Source organism: Chrysochloris asiatica, unplaced genomic scaffold (genome assembly GCF_000296735.1).
Source record: "Chrysochloris asiatica unplaced genomic scaffold, ChrAsi1.0 scaffold00094, whole genome shotgun sequence".
Classification (NCBI taxonomy): Eukaryota; Metazoa; Chordata; class Mammalia; order Afrosoricida; family Chrysochloridae; genus Chrysochloris; species Chrysochloris asiatica.
Window position 1 is genome coordinate 6048923 of NW_006408612.1, and position 21696 is coordinate 6070618.

Genomic DNA, 21696 nt, shown 5'->3' on the forward strand with positions numbered 1-21696 from the left:
CAGAAGAAACCACAAGCAGTGAGGGTGGGGGGTGGCCACTTGGCTCAGTCTCTACTTCTATTCACCAGCATGGAGGTGGACAAAGAGTGAGCGCACCAATTACCCGATACCAAAGAAAACAAATAAATATAAAAATAAATAAAATAAAATAAAATCAGAACGCAAAACTGACTATATTGTGCACCTTTTTCCCAAGGTTCCCGTGGTGTCTCTGCAGCCCCTATTTTCGTCCTGCCACTTCGTCTTGCCCAGGATGTGAGCTCAGGCCTCTGAGCCTGGCCCGGGAGATTCAAAAGTATGCCATTTTTTACTTCAGCTCCAAACTCCACAAGCTATAAGCTCAAACCTTTAAAATATTCCTATCTCTGTGGGTCCGAGTTTTGGAGCTCTGTCCTGGCTCTTGTTTGCCTGGTATTCTGTTATTGTTGACGGTGACATTCACTACACCTCCACCTTAGCCGCCACCAAGCTCTGCCTCTCCTCAAAACATACTACATTTTTGATAAAGCAGAAAAATGTTCACTATTAGCATTATATAGTAAGCTCTACAAAATTGTAGCTCTATCTATACCTACTGAGGAATCCCGGTGAAGCTCTACATTATATAGTAAGTCTACAATATTGTAGCTCTATCTATACCTACTGAGGAGTCCCGGTGAGGCACTGTAGGATAAGCACTGGGCTGCAAGGTCGGTTTGAGCTACAAGGTCATCTGTTCAAACTCACCAGCTGCTTCTTGGAAACTCTATGCAGGATCACTATGAGTCGGAACCAACTCAACAGCATTTAACAACAACAATAATACCTACTGAGGAGTTTTTACCTCTGATGGAATCCAGATTTCTGGATCAATGGTTAGAAGTGACCCACCCAAGCAATCATCCTGCAATAAACCTTTGAAACTTAAACTGTTAGCTGAAACTGGGCTCCTAAAAGTCACCTTCAAATCAAACAATAAAAAAACCCCACCAAATGTACTGTGTCACTGAGTCAATTGTTATTGTTGGTAAGTGCCGTCAAGTCAGTTCCTACTCATAGCGATCCTCTATAGAAATTTCCAAGGAATGGCTGGTGAGTTTGACCTACCAACCTTGCAGTTCAAACTGACCTTGCAGTCTAGCGTATTATCCTGCAGTGCTGCATCAGGACTCACAACGACCCTACATAGATAGGGTTTCTGAGACTGTAAATCTTTACAGGAACAGACATCCTCATCTTTCTCCCAAGACAGAGATGATGGGTTTGAACTACTGATCTTACAGTTATCAGTCAGTGCTTATCCTACAACGCCACCAGGGCTCAAACAATAGTCCAGCATAATTAGCAGAGACCATTTTGCTTTGGGCATTGTGCATGCTGTTTAACAACAGAAAATCAAAAAGTCAGCTTTGACTATGTTTTTAAGTCATGATCTGCATTGTTCTTCAAGAAAATTTCGCACATCCATGTGTTATTACATCAACACGTTGTAGTCCTGGTCCTGGACAATGCATAAATACTAGCAATGAGCTGGAATAGTAAATTTTCTTCTTTGGAACATTGTTGACTTTCTAGTCAGATGTGTTGCCGCAATTTGCAAAGCATATGTTAAACTGTAATCAGTTTTTATTATTGGCTTAAACCTACATGTCTACACTGATATAGCTATGATCTCAACTTTTATAAAAACTTTAGGAAAATAGATCAAAAAGTATTACTTTAAATTTTCAGGCTGAGTTATATCTGGTTAGCATGAGTTTTCTTTATTCTGATATTAAAGATAATGTATACTCCTTATAGTAAATCTGGGGAAAACAGAAAAGTATAAATACATGATATATCACTCTCAGTCCACTGCACATATATGTGTGTGTAGCATTTCTGCTTGTTCAATGCAATGTATAAATAGAAATATATTGCCCACCTACATGTTTTATGGGTTTGTTTTCCCATGCTATTTTCTTTATTTTTTATGCTTATGCTGACGAAGCTGAATTTATCTGAATTATTTGTTAAAAGACAAATCCTCATTCTCTTGCGTGTTTAGGTCAGGTTTACTGCGGTTCAAACCGACCGTATCCTACAGCACCACACCAGTAGTCCAGCCATTACATTGTTGCTGTTGTTAAGGCCATCGAGCCAGTTACAACTCACAGTGACCCTGTATAGGATTTCCAAGCAGTGACCATTATATTGGTGGATGGTTATGGTTATGTGCTATGGAGTTGGACTGACCTTGAGGTTAGCAGTCTGACTTGTAACCACTATACTACCAGAGCTCACTGACTATTGTATTAGCGGTGAGTTAATTAAATTACATGTTCAACCAAATACAGCTAGTTAATCTTTAAGTCGATAATTTTGTATGGCCTGTGAATGATGTTATAAACCTTTTTGGCAGAAAAAAGGTTTCCCACCCCTGCTCTAAAGCAAAGATTAGAAGATAAGCGGGGACGAGGGGGGACGGACAGGGAAATTAGAGAGCAATAGAAATAGAACCACCAGAGAGCAACTAAAAAGAATGTTGACCCATTGTGAAAACCGTTACCAATGTCACTGAATCGTTTGTATGGAAACTGTCCAACAGGAACCTAATGTGAGGTGTAAACTTTGACCCAAACAACAAGTTATTATTTCAAAAAAGATGTTTCCCCAACCTTGCTTTATCCTTTAACCTAGTCCTTATCTTCCCCTTCTCCCACCCTTGTTGGTCACCTAGGCTTCATATGGTCTTAAAAATCACCAGCCCATCGCAGTGGTCATCCACATAATGTTCTTTTAAAAGGATCTCAGTTCCAAAGAGACTAAAGGAACCTAAGACTATGGTTGTTGGTTACCCTTCAGGGCTGAAACTGAACCCACCCTCGTGGCTCAAGTTTCAGCGAAGCAGTAGATAGGCATATGGGTGGGCAACAACACTAGTGAGGTATGCAAACCATAGAACAGTCAGTCATTCAAGATCAAAAGGGCATCATTTATTTAAAGATAAACCTCAGAAGAGCTGTGAAAGAAGATGGAATGGACACTAGAATCACAGGGAAGAAATGGGCCAAATGATGTTACACTGAAGGGATTGCAATCATTGAAATGAAACCAAGTATACGACTTCTTGAATGTAAAATTGATCTGATCTGTAAATTCACAATAAACAAGTATTCTCCATCAGCAGAGTCAGAACTTAGACTTAAGTCTTAGTTCCCCTTTCCTGTCCTCATTACAGTGGCCTTTCCCTCTTGTCCCTTAGCTTCTCCCCCTTCATAAACTTATCTCCTTCTTTTGAATAAAAGTTGTCCTTGCCTGCTTTAACACTGTTCGGTGCAATTTTTTTTCTTTGACTGTAATAAAAGCATCCATTTACCTGTCTGTAAATATTCTAATTGATACAATGTTTTCTGATAATCCATACTTACTCTCTTCCATAATACTTTGGTCTGTTTTCTACCTATTGGGAAAGAAAAAAGAAAATACATTCGTGAAAATGTGAACATATAGAACATAAGACAACATTTGGTATATGTGAGAAACTAACACATATATTAAGAAAATGAATTAAAGTAAGATTAGAGAGCAAAGTCTTGAGTCCCAGTTTTACCAGAAGATACTTTTGCCATCTAAACTGATCACTTCATCTCTATCCACGTATTTCTTATCTATGAAGTACAATATACATAAATAGGATTGAATTAAATTGTTTTTCAAGGAGCCCTGGTAGTGTAGTGGATATGAGCTGGGCTGGTAACCTAAAGGTCCGCAGGTTCAAATCTACCAGTCATTCCATGGGAGAAAGATGAGGTTCTCTACTCCCATAAAGATTTATAGACTCAGAAAAACCAACAATCTGATTTGAGTCACAACAGAATGTGGCTCTGCCTCCCATACTCCTTTGCTACTCCTTTCCTAGCCGGTTACTCCACATTGCCTTTTGTTCTTCCATTAGCTTCCTTCACCACAGTTTATCTTCCCTAAATCTTCTTCACTTACATGATCATATAAAGGGAAGTCAAAACATATTACTGCAAAACCATGAAAATCTTTATGAAACAAAAAAACCAAAACATGAAGCAATTATGTCTTAACATAGCCTCCATCTGTATGGAGCTGCTGGATAAGCACTAGACCTCAAGGTCGCTTTGAACCACACGGTGGTTCAAACATACCAGCCACTCCTTGGAAAGCCCGTACAGGGTCACTATGAGTCAGAACCGACTTGATGGTACTTAATAACAAATAGCAACAGCTCTATACACTTTTGAAAGCAATGTTTCCACCTCTAATCCTCCGAAAAAGAATTCTGCACTCATGTCAAAAAGTAGTTTTGACATCCTTGAGGGACTCAAATTGTGTTCTTTTCTTCAATGTTATTTTGAGTTTAGGGCACAAAAAAGCTTGCAGGGGCAAAATTAAGACAGGGAGCCTAGGGGGCCTCTTGGAAGGTGAAAGCATTAAACACAAGACCTTGCCCATTTTATAGTCTGTTTATTGCTAACGAACCATCCATGAGATTTCTGTATTTTATTTCCTTGTACACCCTCTCTGGCTTTACCCGCATTGGAGGATGACCTTTCCTTGGGGACAGAGGAGAAAGCCAGCCTCTGGAAGGGGCTGAACCTGAGTTACGCATACTCCACATCCCACAATAATCCTACCAGAGGCCTCTGAGACCTGATATGGTGCTATAGGATAATTACTGGATTGCTAACCACAAGATCAAACCCACCAGCTGCTCTCAGAAACACTATACAGAGTTGCTATGAGTCGGAACTGACTTAACAGCAAACAACAACCTGAGATCTTTGCAGTAGAAAACATCTTCAAGAAATGCTGTGCGTGCACCCAATTAGCAATGTTGTTGTTGTAATTGTTAGGCACCATCAGGCTGGCTCTGATTCAAACTTTGTTGTTGTTGTTGTGAAGTGCCATCAAGTCGATTCTGACCCATTGCAACCCTGTATAGGGTTTCCAAGGAGCAGCTGGTGAGCTTGAGCTGCCGACCTTGTGGTTCAAACCAATTTTTCAGTCGAGCACATTAACCCACAGCACCACAATAGGACTGCTTAGGCACAACAAAAGGAAACACTGCCCAGTCCTTGGCCATCCTCACAATACTTGTTACATTTGAGTCCATTGCTGCTGCCACTTGTGCCAGTCTATCTTGTTGGAGGAACTCATTTTTCGCTGACTCTCCACTTTACCAAGTATGATGTCCTCTTCCAGGGACTGGTCCCTCCTGATAATATGTCCCATGAATAAGAGACGAAGTCATGCCATCCTGGCTTCTAAGGAACATTCTGGTTGTATTTCTATTTCCTTTTTTTGGAATAGGGGTTAGGGTTCCAACACTGGTTTTAGGGGGAAGTCATTCAGTCCGTAACAACAAGTTTTGGGGATTTGAGCTCTAACCGAAAGTAACATCAATGGAAAAGTCTACACTCTGTTGCAGGGATGGGACCCTGAGCTGGAGGAAGATCTGGAGAACTAGCTAGCGCCCTATCCCTGTAGCATATGCAGGCATCTTGCCTTGCCCCTTAACCATAATCCATCCCACAGTCATTCTTGTGAAGCTCTGGGTGACCATCCACATGGGCATTTCTCCATGGGTGTGACAGTTCCTCCTGATAATATGCCCATCTTCACTTCTAAGGAGAATTCTGACTGTACTTCTTTCAAGATAGCTTTGTTTGTTCTTCTGGCAGACCCAACCATGCTGTTATTGTTAAGTGCCGTCAATTCGGTTGCTAATGGCAGATCATAGTATATTCAGTATTCTTTGCCACTACCATAATTCAAATATATTGGCCATTTGGTCTTTCTTATTCATTTGTTAGGTCAAGTGCACCCAAAGGTGTTATATTTGCTGTTTAAGGCTTTAAAGAGATCTTTCACAGCAAATTTGCCCACTACAAATATGTTGTTTGATTTTGGATGAATCAAATCCTTGACAACTTCAATAATTACTGTTTATCTTCATGTTGCTTATTGGTCCAGTTGTACAATGAGGTGTAATCCAATACTGAAACTGTAGTCTTTGATCTTCATCAATAAGTTCTTCAAGTTCTCTTTGCTTTCAGCAAGTAAGGTTGTGTGGTCATCTGCATATTGTAAGTTATAAATGATTCTTTCTCCAATTCTGATGATCTTCATATAGTCCAGCTTCTCTGATTATTTGTTCAGCACATAGCTAGATGTAGTCTGGTGTAAGGTTACAACTCTGCCACACATCTTTCTTGATTTTAAACCACTCAGTATCCCCTTATTCTGTTTGAATGACTGACTCTTGGTCTATATACAGGTTCCACATGAGCACAATTAAGCTCATTGGAATTCCCAATTCCTACTCTTTGCAACATTGACCATAAGTTGTTATGAACCATAAGTTGTTATGCCTTTGAATAGTAACTAAAGCAAAGTTAACATCTTTCTGGTATTCTCTGCTTTCAATCAAGATTCATCAGACATCAGCAATGCTATCCTTCATTCTACATCCTCATCTTGAATTTCAATGTGATGTTAACCATTGTTAAATTACCTTTAACAAAACTTGAATTGCATGTAGTATTAATGATATTGCTTAACCATTTCCACATTCTGTTGGATCACCTTTCTTTTCCAGTCAGTTGGCCAGGTAGCCAATCTGTTTCCTGGGATAAATGAGTGAATGCTTCCTGCGTGGCATCTGTTTGTTGAAACATTACAATTGTTGTTCCATCAATTCCTGGACTCTTGTTTTTCCCCAATGCCTCCATAGCAGCTTCCTTCAGCACCACTGCTTCGTGATCACATGCTACATCCTGAAATGGCTGATCATTCAACCAATTCTTTTTGGTATGGTAGCTATGTATTTCTTCCATCTTCTTTTGACATTTCCTGCATCTTTCAATGTTATATCCATACAATCAATAGTCTTGCAATAGTCCCCAAAACCAGTATTTTTGTTTTTAATTTGTCCATCCTCCTTCCTAGCCCATTTTCCACAAAATATAAGAATACGCTATCTAAGCCTAAATCTGATCACATTTTTCTCCTGCTAAAATGCTCCAGTTTCTTATAGTAAATAGGATAAAGTCAGACACACATGCACACAAATACATTGTGGCATAATCACTGGACCACAAGATCAGTTTGAACCACAAGGATGATGATTCAAACTCACCAGTTGCTCCCTAGAAATCCTACACTGGGTCACTATGAGTTAGAACCAGCTTGACAACACTTCAAAACAACTATGTATCTATCTACCTATCTATCTATCTATCTATCTATCTATCTATCTATCTATCTATAAAGTATGGTCAGAATGAGTCCCTGAGTCTGGGGGCTAAGGACCATGGTCTCAGAGGACACTAAAGTCAACTGGCATAACATAGTCCATACACATGTTCCACATCCTACTTTTTTTGAGTAGCAACTATGGGTCTTAAAAGCTTATGAGGACTTCCAGCAAGATGGCGGAGTAGGCAGATGCACTGCATGGACCCTCACCAACAAATGCATGAGAGACAAAACAAAAACAGCTACAGATGAAAATTCTGGGACACTATGAAGAAGAACAAGCTATGAGTGACTGAAATTTCAGAACAGGAGTGATAAGAAAATAGAAAATTGTCAAAGAGTAGCTGGAAAAAAACTTCCCTAGCATCATGAAAGACGAGGAGATTTACATACAAGAAGCTGAACAAACCTCAAATAGGATAGATCACAAAAGAAAATCACTAAGGTATATCATAATCAAATTCCAAATTTAAAGATAAGGAAAGAATAGTGAAATCAGGTCCAGAAAAACGCAAAGTTACCTACAAAGGAAAATCAGTAAGACTAAAACTCTAATTTCACAGCAGAAACAATGCAGGCAAAAAGGCAGTGGAATGACAAATACAAAATTCTGAAAGAAAAAGATTGCCAACCAAGAATCATATACACAGCAAAGCTGTCTCTCAAATGCAACAGCGAATTTAGGACATTTCTTGATAAACAGAAATTAAAGGCATTTGTGATGACCAGACCAACTTTACAGAAAATGCTAAAGTGTGTGCTTAGGACTCAGAACATACAACAGGAGACAACAACCTGCGTTTACCATACATGACAATAACACCCAGAAATCAATCTAGATATACAAGTATTTAAAGAAAAACAAACCTCAAGACTGAAAATAGCGAACCAGAGATATCAATATATGATGCAGTCACCTACAAAGGGAGTTCTGGTGTGGCACTGTGGGTTAATGTGCTGGAATGCAAAGTCAATTTGAACCACAAGCTCACCAACTGCTCCTCGGTAACCCTATATAGGGTTGCTATGAGTCAGAACTGGCTCGAAGGCACTTAACAACAACAACAAAGCAAAAAAAAATAAATAAAAAGAGAGAGCGAGAGAAAGAATACTGTAGGTACAGAACTTTCAAATGGCAAGAAATCAAGTAGATTTCAACATAAAAGACACAAAATGAACTCAGCATAGAAAATTATATGGAACACAGAATCCACACACACAAACACAAAGAAACCCCACAGAAAAATGCCATCAATTCATACCTATTAATAATTATACTAAATGTAGACAGATTAAACGTACCAGTCAAAAGACATATACAGCAGGAAGGAAAAGAAAACAGGATCCTTCAATATGGGGTCTATAAAATACATATAAAAAAGATGGAGATAGCCTAAGTGCCCATCAACAGAAGAATGGTCAAAAAACTTTAGCACATACACACAATCGAGTACTACAAAATGTTGAAGAATAATGATGAATCTATGAAACACCTCACAACATAGTTGAACCTGGAGGACATTAGTCACAAAAGGATTAGTATTGTATGAGACTAACATTATAACTAGCCGCTCCACGGGAGAAAGATGAGGCTTTCTACTCCCGTAAGGATTTACACCCTCGGAAACCCTGTACAGGGTCGCTATGGGTCGGAACCGACTCGAAGGCACTTAACAACAACAACAACAACATTATAACAAGCTTAAAAAAAAAAGTTTTCTTGATAAAAGAAACAATCTATGATGGTTGCAAGGGGGAAGAAGGGAAAACTATGCATGGGCTAGACACATGTCAACATGGGTGAATGGGTGACAGGGCAGGCAACATACAACAAGAGGGAGGTTAACAAAGGAAAGATGAAGGTAGTGGCAGACACAGAGAGGAATGCAATAGTTAAAGTGAATAGAGGCAAACGCCATTAACTGTTGGTACATGGAGGGGATTGCAACCATGTAGTGAAGCAAAATGTGTGGTTTATTGAATATAAAACTTACGATCTATTCTGTAAACCTTCAATCAATTCATAATAAAAAGTTTATTTAAAAAAAAAAAGCTCATGAGTACCCATTTAAGGTACAACTATTGATCTCTTCAGTCTGAAGGAAAGAAGAGTGATGAAAACTGAAGAAACAAAAACAGTCAGTCCAATGTACTAATGGACCATGCAAACAAAAACGCCCACACTTGCAGATATTACCCACTTGACCTGGCTTCAATGGATGGATGATCAAAACTCGACTAGAGGAAGAAAGAAGAGGAAAAAAAAAAGAGTAATCTGATACAATTTGATAAACTTGACCTATACTTATGGATGCAGCAGCTTAAAACAGGGAACAAATCTTTATAACAAGGATCATTCCCACCCCTTCTGTACACAGGGTTGACAGGGATGGGCAACTTAGACACTGGCTACCCAAAATGGGGGGGAGGGGGGCTACAAAGGCATGAAATGACTGGCTTACAAACTTTCAAGAGGGAGCCTAGTTTCAGAGGGTGCGGAAAAAGGCACAATCTCCACGAAGTGGTTTCCAACCTGTCTAGACAGAACTGGTGAAAGGAGATGGGGATAAGACTCTTGTGGTTCAATAGTGAATAATTGCTATCAGGACTGACTGTGAATGCTGCAAATGTAAAGGCAGACGTTTTGTAACCAAAGGAGGGAAGTGGTTGATCTTGCAGTCCAGGAGCGGAGTACCCTGCGACCATCAAGGGAGAAGAACGGAGTGCGGAACCCTAACCAGAGAAGCAGCAACGCCAGAGATGGAGGCAGAGACAATGACTTGGAGAGATGGAGCAGCTGGGGACTCTAGACTCAAGGATGGAGAAGGGCTGGGTGCTGGTGGCTAGGGGTCAGGTTTGCGGGGTGTAATCCATATATGAATGGTTATATATTCCTGAGTGTTTCAGTGTACATCCAAAAAAAAAAAAACAGAGGGAATGGAAGCAAATGCTGTTGGATGATACATGGAGAGGATTGTTATCATTGCAACAAAATGAAGTATGTTCTCCCATGTAAACTATCATTCAATTCACAATAAAAACTTAAAAAAAGAAAGAAAGGAGGAGGAGTGGAAGCAGGAAACACGGGGAGAAAGTGGGATAAGAGATGCTACATTGTGGGGATTGCAGTCACTGAGATGAAACAGAGCATGTATGGATTACTGATTGAAAGGCTGATCTACTCTGTAAATCTTCATCCTCATCCAATTCATAATAATAAGTTAAATAGAAATTTTAGAACGTATTCTCAGAGAAGTCTTACTCTCAACCTTGTGTCCTGCACACTGTCCTCTCCCCTCCACTATGGATAATCATTTCCACTGGTTTCTGGATAATCCTTCCTGTGTTTCTCTTTTGTAAAAAATAAACTATGTTATACTAACCTGACATTTTGTATTGGGAAATTCTTCAGTCTGGTTCATAGAGATTACGCTTATTCTTTTCAGTACTATATTTTATTCAATAAAAACCTACAAGCACATATTACTCCGTATTTGTACAGGTAACTAAACATCATGGTAAATTCCTAGAACCTGCACTGAGTAAATGCAGATATAGCTGTGTTGTTGTTAACTGCCGTCGAATCGATTCCAACCCATAGCAACTCTATGTAGGGTTTCCGGGGAGCAGCTGGTGAGCTTGAACCGCCGACCATGCAGTTCAAACGGCTTTGCAGTCTGGCGCATTAACCCACAGCGCTACACCCGCTTTGTTAGATACTGCCAAATTCTCCTGAAGTAGTTGTCTTATTTATCTAGTGGAGTCCTGGTATATCACTGTAGGATAAGCACTAGACTGCTAAGTACAAGGTCAGCAGTTCAAGTCACCAGTTGCTCCTCAAAATCCTTTAGGGGATCACTGAATCTGCATCATATAACAAAAATAGCAGAAGTAGATGACTTTAACAAACTAAAAACATTATTTCCTCAAAGTTGGATGCTGTTGTTAAGTGCCATGGAGTTGGTTCCAACTCATATTGACCCTATATAGGGCTCCCTAGCGTGGCTAGTGTGTTTGATCCGCCAGCCTTGTACAGTGCTTATCCTACAGCACCACACCAGGAATTCCCAAAGTCTTGAAGGCTGCTGTTGTTAGGTGCTATCAAGTCAATTCTGACTCAAAGCGACCTTACGCACAACAGAATGAAACACACTGCCGGGTCCTGCACCATCCTCACAATTGTTAAGCCTGAGGCCACTGCTGCTGCCACTGTGCCAATCCATCTTGTTGAGTGTCTTCCTCGTTTTCGCTGACCTTCGCCATAACGTGCTGTGCTTCTCCGGGGACTGGTCCCTCCTGACAATATGCCCGAAGGATGAGAGACTTCATCTCTCAATCTTGGCTTCCAAAGAGCATCCTGGCTGTACTTCTTCCAACATAGATTTGTTTGTTCTTCTAGCAGTCCACGGTACTCACGAAATTTGTCTCTAACCCCAGGAGGCTAGAAGTCTGAATTCATGGTGCAGGCACTATGGGACAGAAGGCTACCTCTCTGTTAGTTCTGTGGAAAGATCCTTGTCTCCTTTTAGCTTCCGCTGCTAGGTTCCATGGGAACTTATGAGCATCTACCCCTCCCTTTTGTACCAGCTTACTTGCTTAATATGCTCTTTAAACATAACAAAACAAATCCTTTCCCAAATGAGATCATAACCACTGGCAGAGGGGTCAGGATTCACAACACATATTTTGGGGGAGCATGAGTCAATCCATAACATTAGTACCAGCTTATTCCGAAGGGTGAGAGTGCCTGCTGCCTCAAAGTGTATTCTTAAACTTGTGAACTTTTACTAGTATATATATAAGTAAAGATGATCAGATCTCTCCTATGTATTTTAATTTGCATTTTTTGTACTGTGAGAAAAGTTGAACATCTTTTCGTAATCTGTTATATATTCTATCTGTTTGGTGAACTGTTTGTTCATTTCTTTTCATTATTTAAAAAAATATGACTTGAATCTTTCCCCAATGAAAAAAACATGATTTAATAATATTACATCAAAGTCTTCAAACTCTGTGTCAAAAGATAAAAGAATAAAACAAAAAAATTGCAATGGAAAAGCAACATGTGAATTAACTGAAAACATTACTAAAATCACTTAAAACTATAGTCATATACTTTACATTGTGTTCTAGACAGTAAATTAAAAGTAGCTCTGTAAAGCAAGATGAATATATTTTTAAAGTGTTCAATAATTTTTTAATGCCAACCAGCATATATGGATAAGCTCACAAATCAGCACGTCACTGAGGAAGGTCAACGTTTGGGAAGCAGATGATTTAGGGTCGCTGCACTGTACTCACCTCATTCGTGCAGGTTAACCTTCGAGGATGAGGAGCTTCCTGTTGCAGCTGGTATACTGCAAGGAGACAGAAAATAAAAATGTCAGTTTCCCTTACGAAGAACTTTGAATATGTTAGGATCACAAATATCAAACCGTGATATTCTTGACATCTCCCTCCATCTAGGTCTCTATCCTTCCAAAGGTAGCATTAACATCTCTCTAATCTTTCCCCCAAAGAATTCTGTGCTCTTTGATTTACACCCTTGGCAGTTTTGGCATTCTCAAATCATGGTCCTTTTCAATGTTCTTTTGAGTTTTAGGAACAAAAAGAAGACTGAAGGGGAAAGATCAGGTTTGTAGAGTAGATTGGGTAAGGTTTCCCCAAAAAATTTTCATAGAACAGCCCTGAAATACTAGCATTGTCATGATGGGAAAAAAATTCCTCAGAGCAACTTGTTTGGCTTTTTCCTTACCAATGTAGCTTTTATTTATAATAGCTTCTTCATAGCAAGCCCCCGTGATTATTCTGTGAGAAAACCTATCAAGATTACACCCCTTTGGGATCCTAAGAAACTGCAGCCATACCTTCTGAGCTGACCTCTCAGCCTTGAATTTAACTGGCTCAGCAGATCCCTTCAAAGCCATTGTTTTGAGACTAAAACAAGTATATGACTGCAGCCATCCCTGACTGCAGAGACACATGTAACACATTTTGTTTATAATAAACCAGTGCGTGTATGAATGAGAACCCTAGCAGCAGCAATTTTTTACCTACCCTGGTATAGGTATGTGAGTTGCCCTCACGTTGATTCTGACTCATAGTGACCTCATGTATGCAGAGTAGACTTGCTTTTAAAAGTTTTCAAGGCTGTCACCGTTCAGAAACATAGCCAGGTAAGTCTTTTGCAGTGCCTCTGGGTAGATTCAAACCACCAGCCTTTCAGCTCATTAAGCTCAACTGCTTTCGACACCTCGTGTGTGTGTGTGTGTGTGTGTGTGTGTGTGTGTGTGTGGTGTGTATGTGTAAAATACAGGATCACACATCAGGTTCTATGTTGTTATGTACAAGCAATAGAGTTTTGCAGTTAAGAATCTGAACTCTTAAACCAAACCACCTGGGGTTTGAACACTGGGGCTCTGCCACTAACATTATGTAATATTTCCCTCATCAGTAAAATGGGAGTAATAGTAGTTTCTACTTCATAGATTCGTGTAAGGGTTAAATAATTTCCTGCATGTAAAAGATTAAAACTAGTAGCTGGCACTCAACAAAGACAGTTGTTTTTTGTTGGTTAGTGCCACTGAGTTAGTTCCAACTCACAGCGATCCTGTAGAGGGTTTCGAAGAGCGACTGGTGGATATAAACAATCGACCTTGCAGTTCAAACCAACCTTGCGGTCCACTGCTTATCCTATAGCGCCACACCAGGACTCCCAATAATGATTAGCTATTTTTATATGTAGATAAATCATTGTCCTACATAAAATTCTTGATAATAATTATTTAGCTATTAGGATGCATCTTTAGCTTATTACCAAAACATAACACCAGGGTAGTACTATACTTCAAACAGAACTGAGAATATATAGCTTTCCTGTTTAAAAATGGAAAAAACGAAGCACTTCCTCAGGTTCCTCATGTTTAAAAACCCCAATGATAGAAACTCCTTTTCCTCCTGGTGGCAAAAATCCCTAAAATACAGCCATGTACCATGTAATGTCTGTTTGAGCAACATCTATCTGCATATGTGTTTGTGGTCCCATAAGGTTCTAACATAATTCAGAAATTGAGCTGGTAGGTGGATATATAAAATGGTGCAGTACATATGCTGCTGGTGTTGAGTGCTGTTGAGTCGGTTCCCACTCAGAGCAACCCTGTATAGGGTTTCTGAGGAGCTGCTGGTGAGTTTGAACCTCTGACCCTGTGATTCAAATCGATCTTGTGGTTCAGTGTTTATCTTAACAGTGGCCACACACAGTACATATATAACCTATAAAACATGGGCCTTGATAGTCATAATACATGCCTATGTTACTGGTTTATGCATGCACGGTTCTTTCTTTTTACAAAGTTTACTGTACAACAGTGTATGCTTTGACTTGTATGCAGCAGCATCCAGTCTCATGTATTGCACATCTTGTGTGTCACAGTGTTAGTCTGTTACAATTTCTTTTGAAAATATTTCTGTGAAGTGCATCATGGCTCCCTAATGCAGCAAAACTAGTGCTGGTGATAGCAGCAGCAAGAGACAAAGGAGAAGTTATCAATTTGGAAGTGAAACAAAAGGCTGTTAAACAACACACAGGTGGAAAATCAGTGAATGTTATTACAATTTTAGCATGTCAACAACTATGACAATCCACAAAAGCAAAGAAAACATCTCCACGCTGTTAAAAGATCAGTTCCACTGAAAGCTACAAGGCTAATGAAAATGCAAGGGAACCCTATCAAATATGACGTGGAGCGAGGACAAAACACAAAGGTGAATCCCTCTTAGCAGGTTAATGATCACTGCCAAGGCATGAAGCTTCTTCAAGATGCACAAAGAAAAGGTAGGAGCAAACTAGGATATGGTATTTTATGGAACATATTGTAGATTTTAAGCAATACATGATTGTAGTTTTTTATGTATCCATATTTCATTGAGTTTATTTAAAATATTTCTATAAATATGGTTTCATAAATTACAAAAAAAAATGAAGAAATGAGGATGGGAAGAAGGAGAGTACCATGGCTCTGAGAGTGACAGTTCAAGTATCACCCAAAGATTCATGTAAATCTACATTCTCCAAGCCAAATGTAATTGCAAGAAGGGAGGATTTCCCAGGCTCCTTCCCCCATACTGGTAACTATTACCACGAATATGGAAAATTTAGTTCACGCTTGTTTTGATCAATTATCAAAGGATGAGTTGTTTGGAACTGTGACAAGAAAATGCTCTGGAAATTAACCTTTGGAAATCCAATAATGAGAACTGAATAGTAGTCAAGAAGGACATTAAAAGTTACTAGAAAAAGTAAATTTAAAATTTTATTCAAGGTACAAATACCTCACATCTGGTTATCATCTGTAAGTCTATCCAGTAAGCAAATAATAAAATAAGTCAGTATGAAAAAAGGGATGATAATACCTTCCCCCATGAGAAGTGGTCCAGATGTCACCCTTTATTTTAGTCAAAGGGTATAATTCTATCTCACAGAGAGGAGTTTTTCTAGACAAATGCCTCCTGGCTGGCTACCAATGGTGAGTCTATTTTTAAGACTCACTTTTAATAAGCTATCTATAAATTATTACAGGTATGCATTGCTCAAGATTCACAATGGATTCTGTGAAATACAACATAGTAAGATTTGGACATTGTGCAAACGCCATATTAAACCTTATGTGAACCTGGTTCCAGACGTCCTTGTCACCCATACTAGCCCTGCTGCTGCCACTGTTGAAGCTGCTTATATGGAGGCTGGAGGAATGAATGGCTGAGGGGGTGAGGTGAGCAAACTGAGAGGAAAATGGTAGGGTGTACCCAGCCCAACTCACTGTTCTGCCGCATGAGCAGGAAGAGCAGCCCCCATTGCCACCTGCTCCCCAGACAAAGCCAAAGAGCCCATACCCAGAGCCATGTCCTTAACCTCACCGGCCTGTGATCTCACCCATGGCCCAGTGCTGCAAGACTCTGGTTTGGGGGTCTTTAAAGCATTCCCCGTTGCCATCCAGTGGATTCAAACTCATAGTGATTCATACAGGGTTTCTGAGGCTATAAATTTTAACTGGAGCAGAAAGCTTCATCTTCTTCCCTTGAAGCAGCTGGTAGGTTTGAAATGCTGACCTTGAGGTTAGCAGTCCAGTGCTTATCCTACAGCATCACCAACATTTTTTTTTTTTCATTTAAACATTTTATTGTGAATTGAGTGAATGTTTACTGAGCAGGTCATCAGCTTCACATTCAACAAATCATATACTATGTTTCATTATAATGATTGCCATTCCCTCCATGTATTAACAGCTACTAATATTTACCTCTAGAGTCCTGGTGTGGCGCTGTGGGTTAATGCGCCAGATTCCAAAGCCATTTGAATGGCAAGGTTGGTGGTTCAAGCTCACCAGCTACTCTTCGGAAACCCTATACAGGGTCGCTATGGGTCAGAAGCGACTCGATGGCACTTAACAACAACAACATTTACCTCTATTCACTTTAATTATTGTATTCCTTCCTGGATCTCCCTATACTTTCATCTGTTCTCTGCTAACTTCCTTCTTGCTATATATTGTCTGCCCTGTCTCCCATGTTAACGTGTGGCTACCCTCAAGCCCGTAACTAATTTTACCTCTCCACCACCTGGTAATCATCCTAGATTGTTTTCTTTATTAAGAAAACCTTTTCCTAACCTTTCACAACATTCGTCTCATATAATATTTGCCATTTAGTGACTAAGTTCACTCAGCATAATATCCTTCAGGTGCATCCATGTTGTAAGGTGCTTCACAGACTCTCTGCTATTCTTCACTGTGTGCATGCACTAAAGTCTGTTCAACCATTCTTCTGTTGATGGGCATATAGGCTAGACTGTCTCCATCCTTTGGATGAGTCTCTTGAAGACTCCATATTGAAGGATCCTGTTTTCTTTTCCATTCTGCTGTTATCTGTACTGGTGCATTTAATCCATTTACAATCAATATAATTCTCAATAGGTATGAATTGATGCCTGTCATTTTGCTGTGTGTGTTGATTGTGGTGCTGCTGGCTTCTTTAGTCCACATCATTTTCTATGCTGAGTTCATTTTGTGAGTTTTCCTTTTATTTTCATTCCTGTTGTGCTACTGCTTACTAACCCTTTCTGATTTTCCTCTTTTGAAAATTTTGATGTGAAGTGTATTCATTTTACTTGAGGTTGTTGTTGTTGTTAAGTGCCGTCGAGTCGTTATTTGTGGTTACTCAGTATAAATTGATTATCTCTGGTTCCCTGTTTTCAGCCTTGTAGGTTTGTTTTACTTTTAATACTTCTATATCTGGATTGAATTCTGGCTGGTGTTGTCCTGTATCATAATCTCAGGCTGTTGTCTGTTGTTGTTAGTTCTAAGTCCAAAGTACACCCTTTAGCATTTGATCTGATCATTACAAATTCCTTTAATTTCTGTTTATCAGGAAATGTCCTAATTTCACCATCATAGATGAGGGACATAGACGATTCTTGGTTGGCAATTTTTTTCTTTCAGAGTTTTGTATATGTCATCCCATTGCCTTCTTGCTTGGTTTCTGCTGAGAAATCCAAGGTTAGTCTTATTAGCTCTTTGTAGGTAACTTTTTGAAAGCTTGGGCTGCTTTCATGATTCTTTCCTTGTCTTTGATTTTGGAAAGTTTGATTATGATATGTCTTGGTGATTTTCTTTTGGGGTCTATCCTTGTTTTGGATTCATTCTGCTTCTTGTATGCTTATCTTCTCTTTCATGATATTAGGAAATTTTTCTTTCAACAACTCTTCAACAATTTCTTCTATGCTTTTCATTGTTTCTTCCTGTTCTGAATTCCAATCACCTATAAGTTGTTCTTTTCATGGTGTCCCATATAACTCTAGGCTTTCTTTGGATTTTTTCTTTTTTATTTCTAATTGTCCTTCCAGCATACTAAAATTGAGAGATTTATCTTCAAGCTCACTAATTCAGTGTTCACTCCTTTGCCCTTTCACTGTATTGTTTATTTCTGAAATCATAGTATTAATCGTCTGGACTTCTAGTCACAGGTTTTGTGTTGTTTCAAAATTTACATTTTATTTTGTCTATTTGTTCTTGTAGTGTTTTCCTGAGTTCTTCGAAAGCTGTTACTGTGCTCACCTTGTGCTTTCTCAATTGAGCCTCTGAAGGTACCAAAATAGCATTCTTTTTCAGTTAATTCAATTACATTTTCTTCCTCAGAAATATTTTCTGGCCCTGAATCTTTGTCATTTGTTTGCATCATTGTCTCTTGTTTTTTTGTGTAAGCTAAAATTGTCTGCTGTCTCTGGGGAATTGTGCTGTTGGACCTGGAGAGGAGAAAACTTTTGGTGGCTCCTCCAAGCCAAGGAACTCACAAGATGGGCATGGGAAGGGCGGGGCAGCAGAGTTTCTTGCCCCAGATGGAGTCCTATCGGCCTCAGTGTTATCTGTGTCCAGGGCACTCAATCTGGAAGTAGTTCATGAGGCCGTTAATGGAGCTGGTTTCAGTGCATGTTAAGACCACAGGGTAGATGGGGACAGGGAGACTGGCTAAATGTGGGTTCTGTGAACCTGGAGGTCTGGACCAGAGTCCGCCTGAATTCAGGCACCAAGGCAGTGCACCCGGCCCTGCCTCACATTGGCATTGGCTCCTAACCACGTGGCTCTGAACTTCCTGAGAGCAAAGTCTGTGCTGGGGAAGGATAAAGGTAGAAGCTGGTCCCACCTCTGGTCTCTAGGGTAGTGTGGAAACTTTCCAGGCACCTTGTGAATCTGCTCTCCTAGGCCTCCCTCTGTTGCCAAAGCTACTCACAAGATGGTCGCAACTCATGTGGCCAGCTGTTGCAGTCAGTCTTCCTCTCTCATCATCCCTGCTCAGCTTCTCTTCCCAGCAAACACTCAATCCACTTCTCTAGCCTTTCTTCTGAAATTCACAGTTCTAGAATTTTCATCTGTGTCTGATTCATTTGGTGTCTTGTAGTTTTGTTGTAGCTGATCTGTGTAGTGCGCATCTGCCTAGTCCACAATCTTGCCAGAAGTCTCTTCCAGGGCTTCTTTTAAAGCCATTGGTGGTGGTGGCTCTGTGTTGTCTAGACAGTTTCAACTCACAGTGACTCTGTCTAGAGCTTCCAGGGTTGTAAATCTTTGTGGGAGCAGAAACCCTCATCTTTCTCCCGCAGAGTGGCTGGGAGATTCAATTAGCAGTCAAACATGGAACATACTACACTACCAGGGCTACTCTTAAAAACCATTAGGGGAAGTAATAAACAAAAGGAGCTCTGGTCTACTTTTTAAACAAGTAAACCTTGTAGGACCATAGATGTATGTACAGTATCAGAGGGATGTGACAGCAGACGTTAAATAATGCACACCTGCACTGAGAGACTGGTCAGTAGGATGGTGTATAACCGAATATAGCAAATCTGGACTCTGGGAACAACTATCAGATGGATCATTAGAAAAGAATACAGTTGTTGTGGTCATTGTTATGTGCAGCTGAGTTGGATCTAACTCAAAGTGACACTGCATAGAGTTTCCAAGGCTGTAAATCTTTATGAGAGCAAAAAAGTTCATCATTCTCTCAAGAAGCCACTGGTAGGCTTGAACTACTGACCTGTGGTTCGCAGTCCAGTGCTTATCTTGCAGCAATACCGCACTCTCCATACACAGTTGCGGTTGTTAAGTGCCATCGAGTCAGTTCCGACCCATGCGACCCTGTATAGGGCTTCCAAGGAGTGGCTGGTGAGCTTGAACCACAGACCTTGCGGATCAAACCAACTTTTCAGTCCAGCGCATTAACCCACAGTGCCACCCCAGGACCCTGAACACAGTGGTGGTGGTGGTGGTGGTGTGCAGCGGAGGCAGTTCTGACTCATAGCGACCCAGTCAGTGTAGGGTTTCTGATGCTGTAAATCTTTACAGGAGCAGAAAGCCTCATCTTTCTCCCATGGAATGGCTGGTAGTTTCGAACTGCTGACCTTGAGGTTGGCAGCCCGACTCGTAACCACTACGCTACCAGAGCTGCTCACAAACGTTGTTGTTGTTAAGTGCCGTTGAGTCGGTTCCGACCCACAGCGTCCCTGAACAGGGTTTCTGAGGCTGTAAATCTTTATGGGAGCAGAAAGCCTCATCTTTCTCCCGTGGAGCAGCTGGTAGTTTTGAACTGCTGACCTTAAAGGTTCACAGCCCGATTTGTAATCACCGACAGTAGTAAGGTCTAATTAACACTGATGCTTCTCTCTCAATTTAGGATTCTTAAGCATGTGAACTGGAACACAGTTAAAATTTGAATTGGCTCAATCATGAAATGACTTGCCAAATAGCTAAATTCAAGATGAGACAATAGATATATGACTAAAATATTGAAGCTATTTTTCAATAAACTTAGAAGCATCAATGCTTATTAATGAAAGTCGTACTAATATCTAGAGACAATACATTATTAATCTAGTTCAGAGAAATCACAAACAGGTATCTTGGAGTCTGACTCTCACATCTTTTGATTGCCACTTTAAAATCTGAAATGGTTTGTAAATTCAAAAAGTGAGAGATTTAAATCTGAAATGGTTTGTAAATTCAAAAAGTGAGAGATTTAACCACAACAGAAGTAAGAGAACTCCGCTTCCCTTGTAAAATAAGAAGGCCTGACAACATTAGACTCAATCTTGCATGGAAATAGTTAAGGAGAACCAATTATGAGCTCCTTTCTACAGAATCAGCATCTATACCAGACTCGCAAAGTCCAGACCTAAATTGTTTGCATGGTTTATTCCAGCGATAAGATAGTTTAAATTCTGGTCTGTTCTACCTCTGCGTCCTTATCATATGCTATAACTGAACTGATTCAAACCAGTTGGAAGCCCTGGTCAAAAGGTATAACTGGTACTAGGTTTTCTTGCTTTTGTATTTGGCATAGTAATATATGAACAACTTGTTCTGTGAGTCTATAAGAAAACTGTTTTACCCATGCCTCAACTGAATTTTGATTCAATTGAGCTTGCTAAAAAAAAAAAAAGATAAAACCTTGCAAATTCAAGCCAATATAGGGAAACAAAATGAGCCAAAAGTCTAAATTAAGAACTCTTAAAACAAGTGCAATTTTTATTATTTCTTAATATGTATGTTGTTATTAAGTGCCGTTGAGTCAGTTCTGATTCACAGTGGTCATGCATAGGGTTTCTAAGGAGCAACTGGTGGGTTTCAACTGACGATCTTGTGGTTAGCAACACAGTGCTTATTCTGAAATGCTGCACCAGAACTCCTATTTACAGCTAATTAAACATAAGGAGCTCTGGTAGCGTAGTGGTTACGAAATGGGCTGATAATCTCACAGAGAGCAGTTCAAAACTACCAGCTGTTCCACGGGAGAAAGACGAGGCTTTCTGCTCCCAGAAAGATTTACAGCCTCAGAAACCCTGTACGGAGCCCGCTGTGAATCCGGAACCGACTCCACGGCACATAAGAACAACAAACATAA

General features: G+C 40.0%; 1 protein-coding gene across 1 annotated transcript in view; it reads right to left on the reverse strand.

The window, feature by feature from the left end:
• Window positions 1-21696, reverse strand: part of CHN1 (chimerin 1) — a 318387-nt gene that overhangs the window by 216002 nt on the left and 80689 nt on the right. Inside the window, exons 3-4 of the mRNA XM_006866659.1 lie at window positions 12550-12605; window positions 3390-3421 (exon numbers count right to left, since the gene is read on the reverse strand). Of these exons, the coding sequence (XP_006866721.1) occupies window positions 3390-3421; window positions 12550-12605 (88 nt within the window). The remainder of the gene's footprint in view (window positions 1-3389; window positions 3422-12549; window positions 12606-21696) is intronic.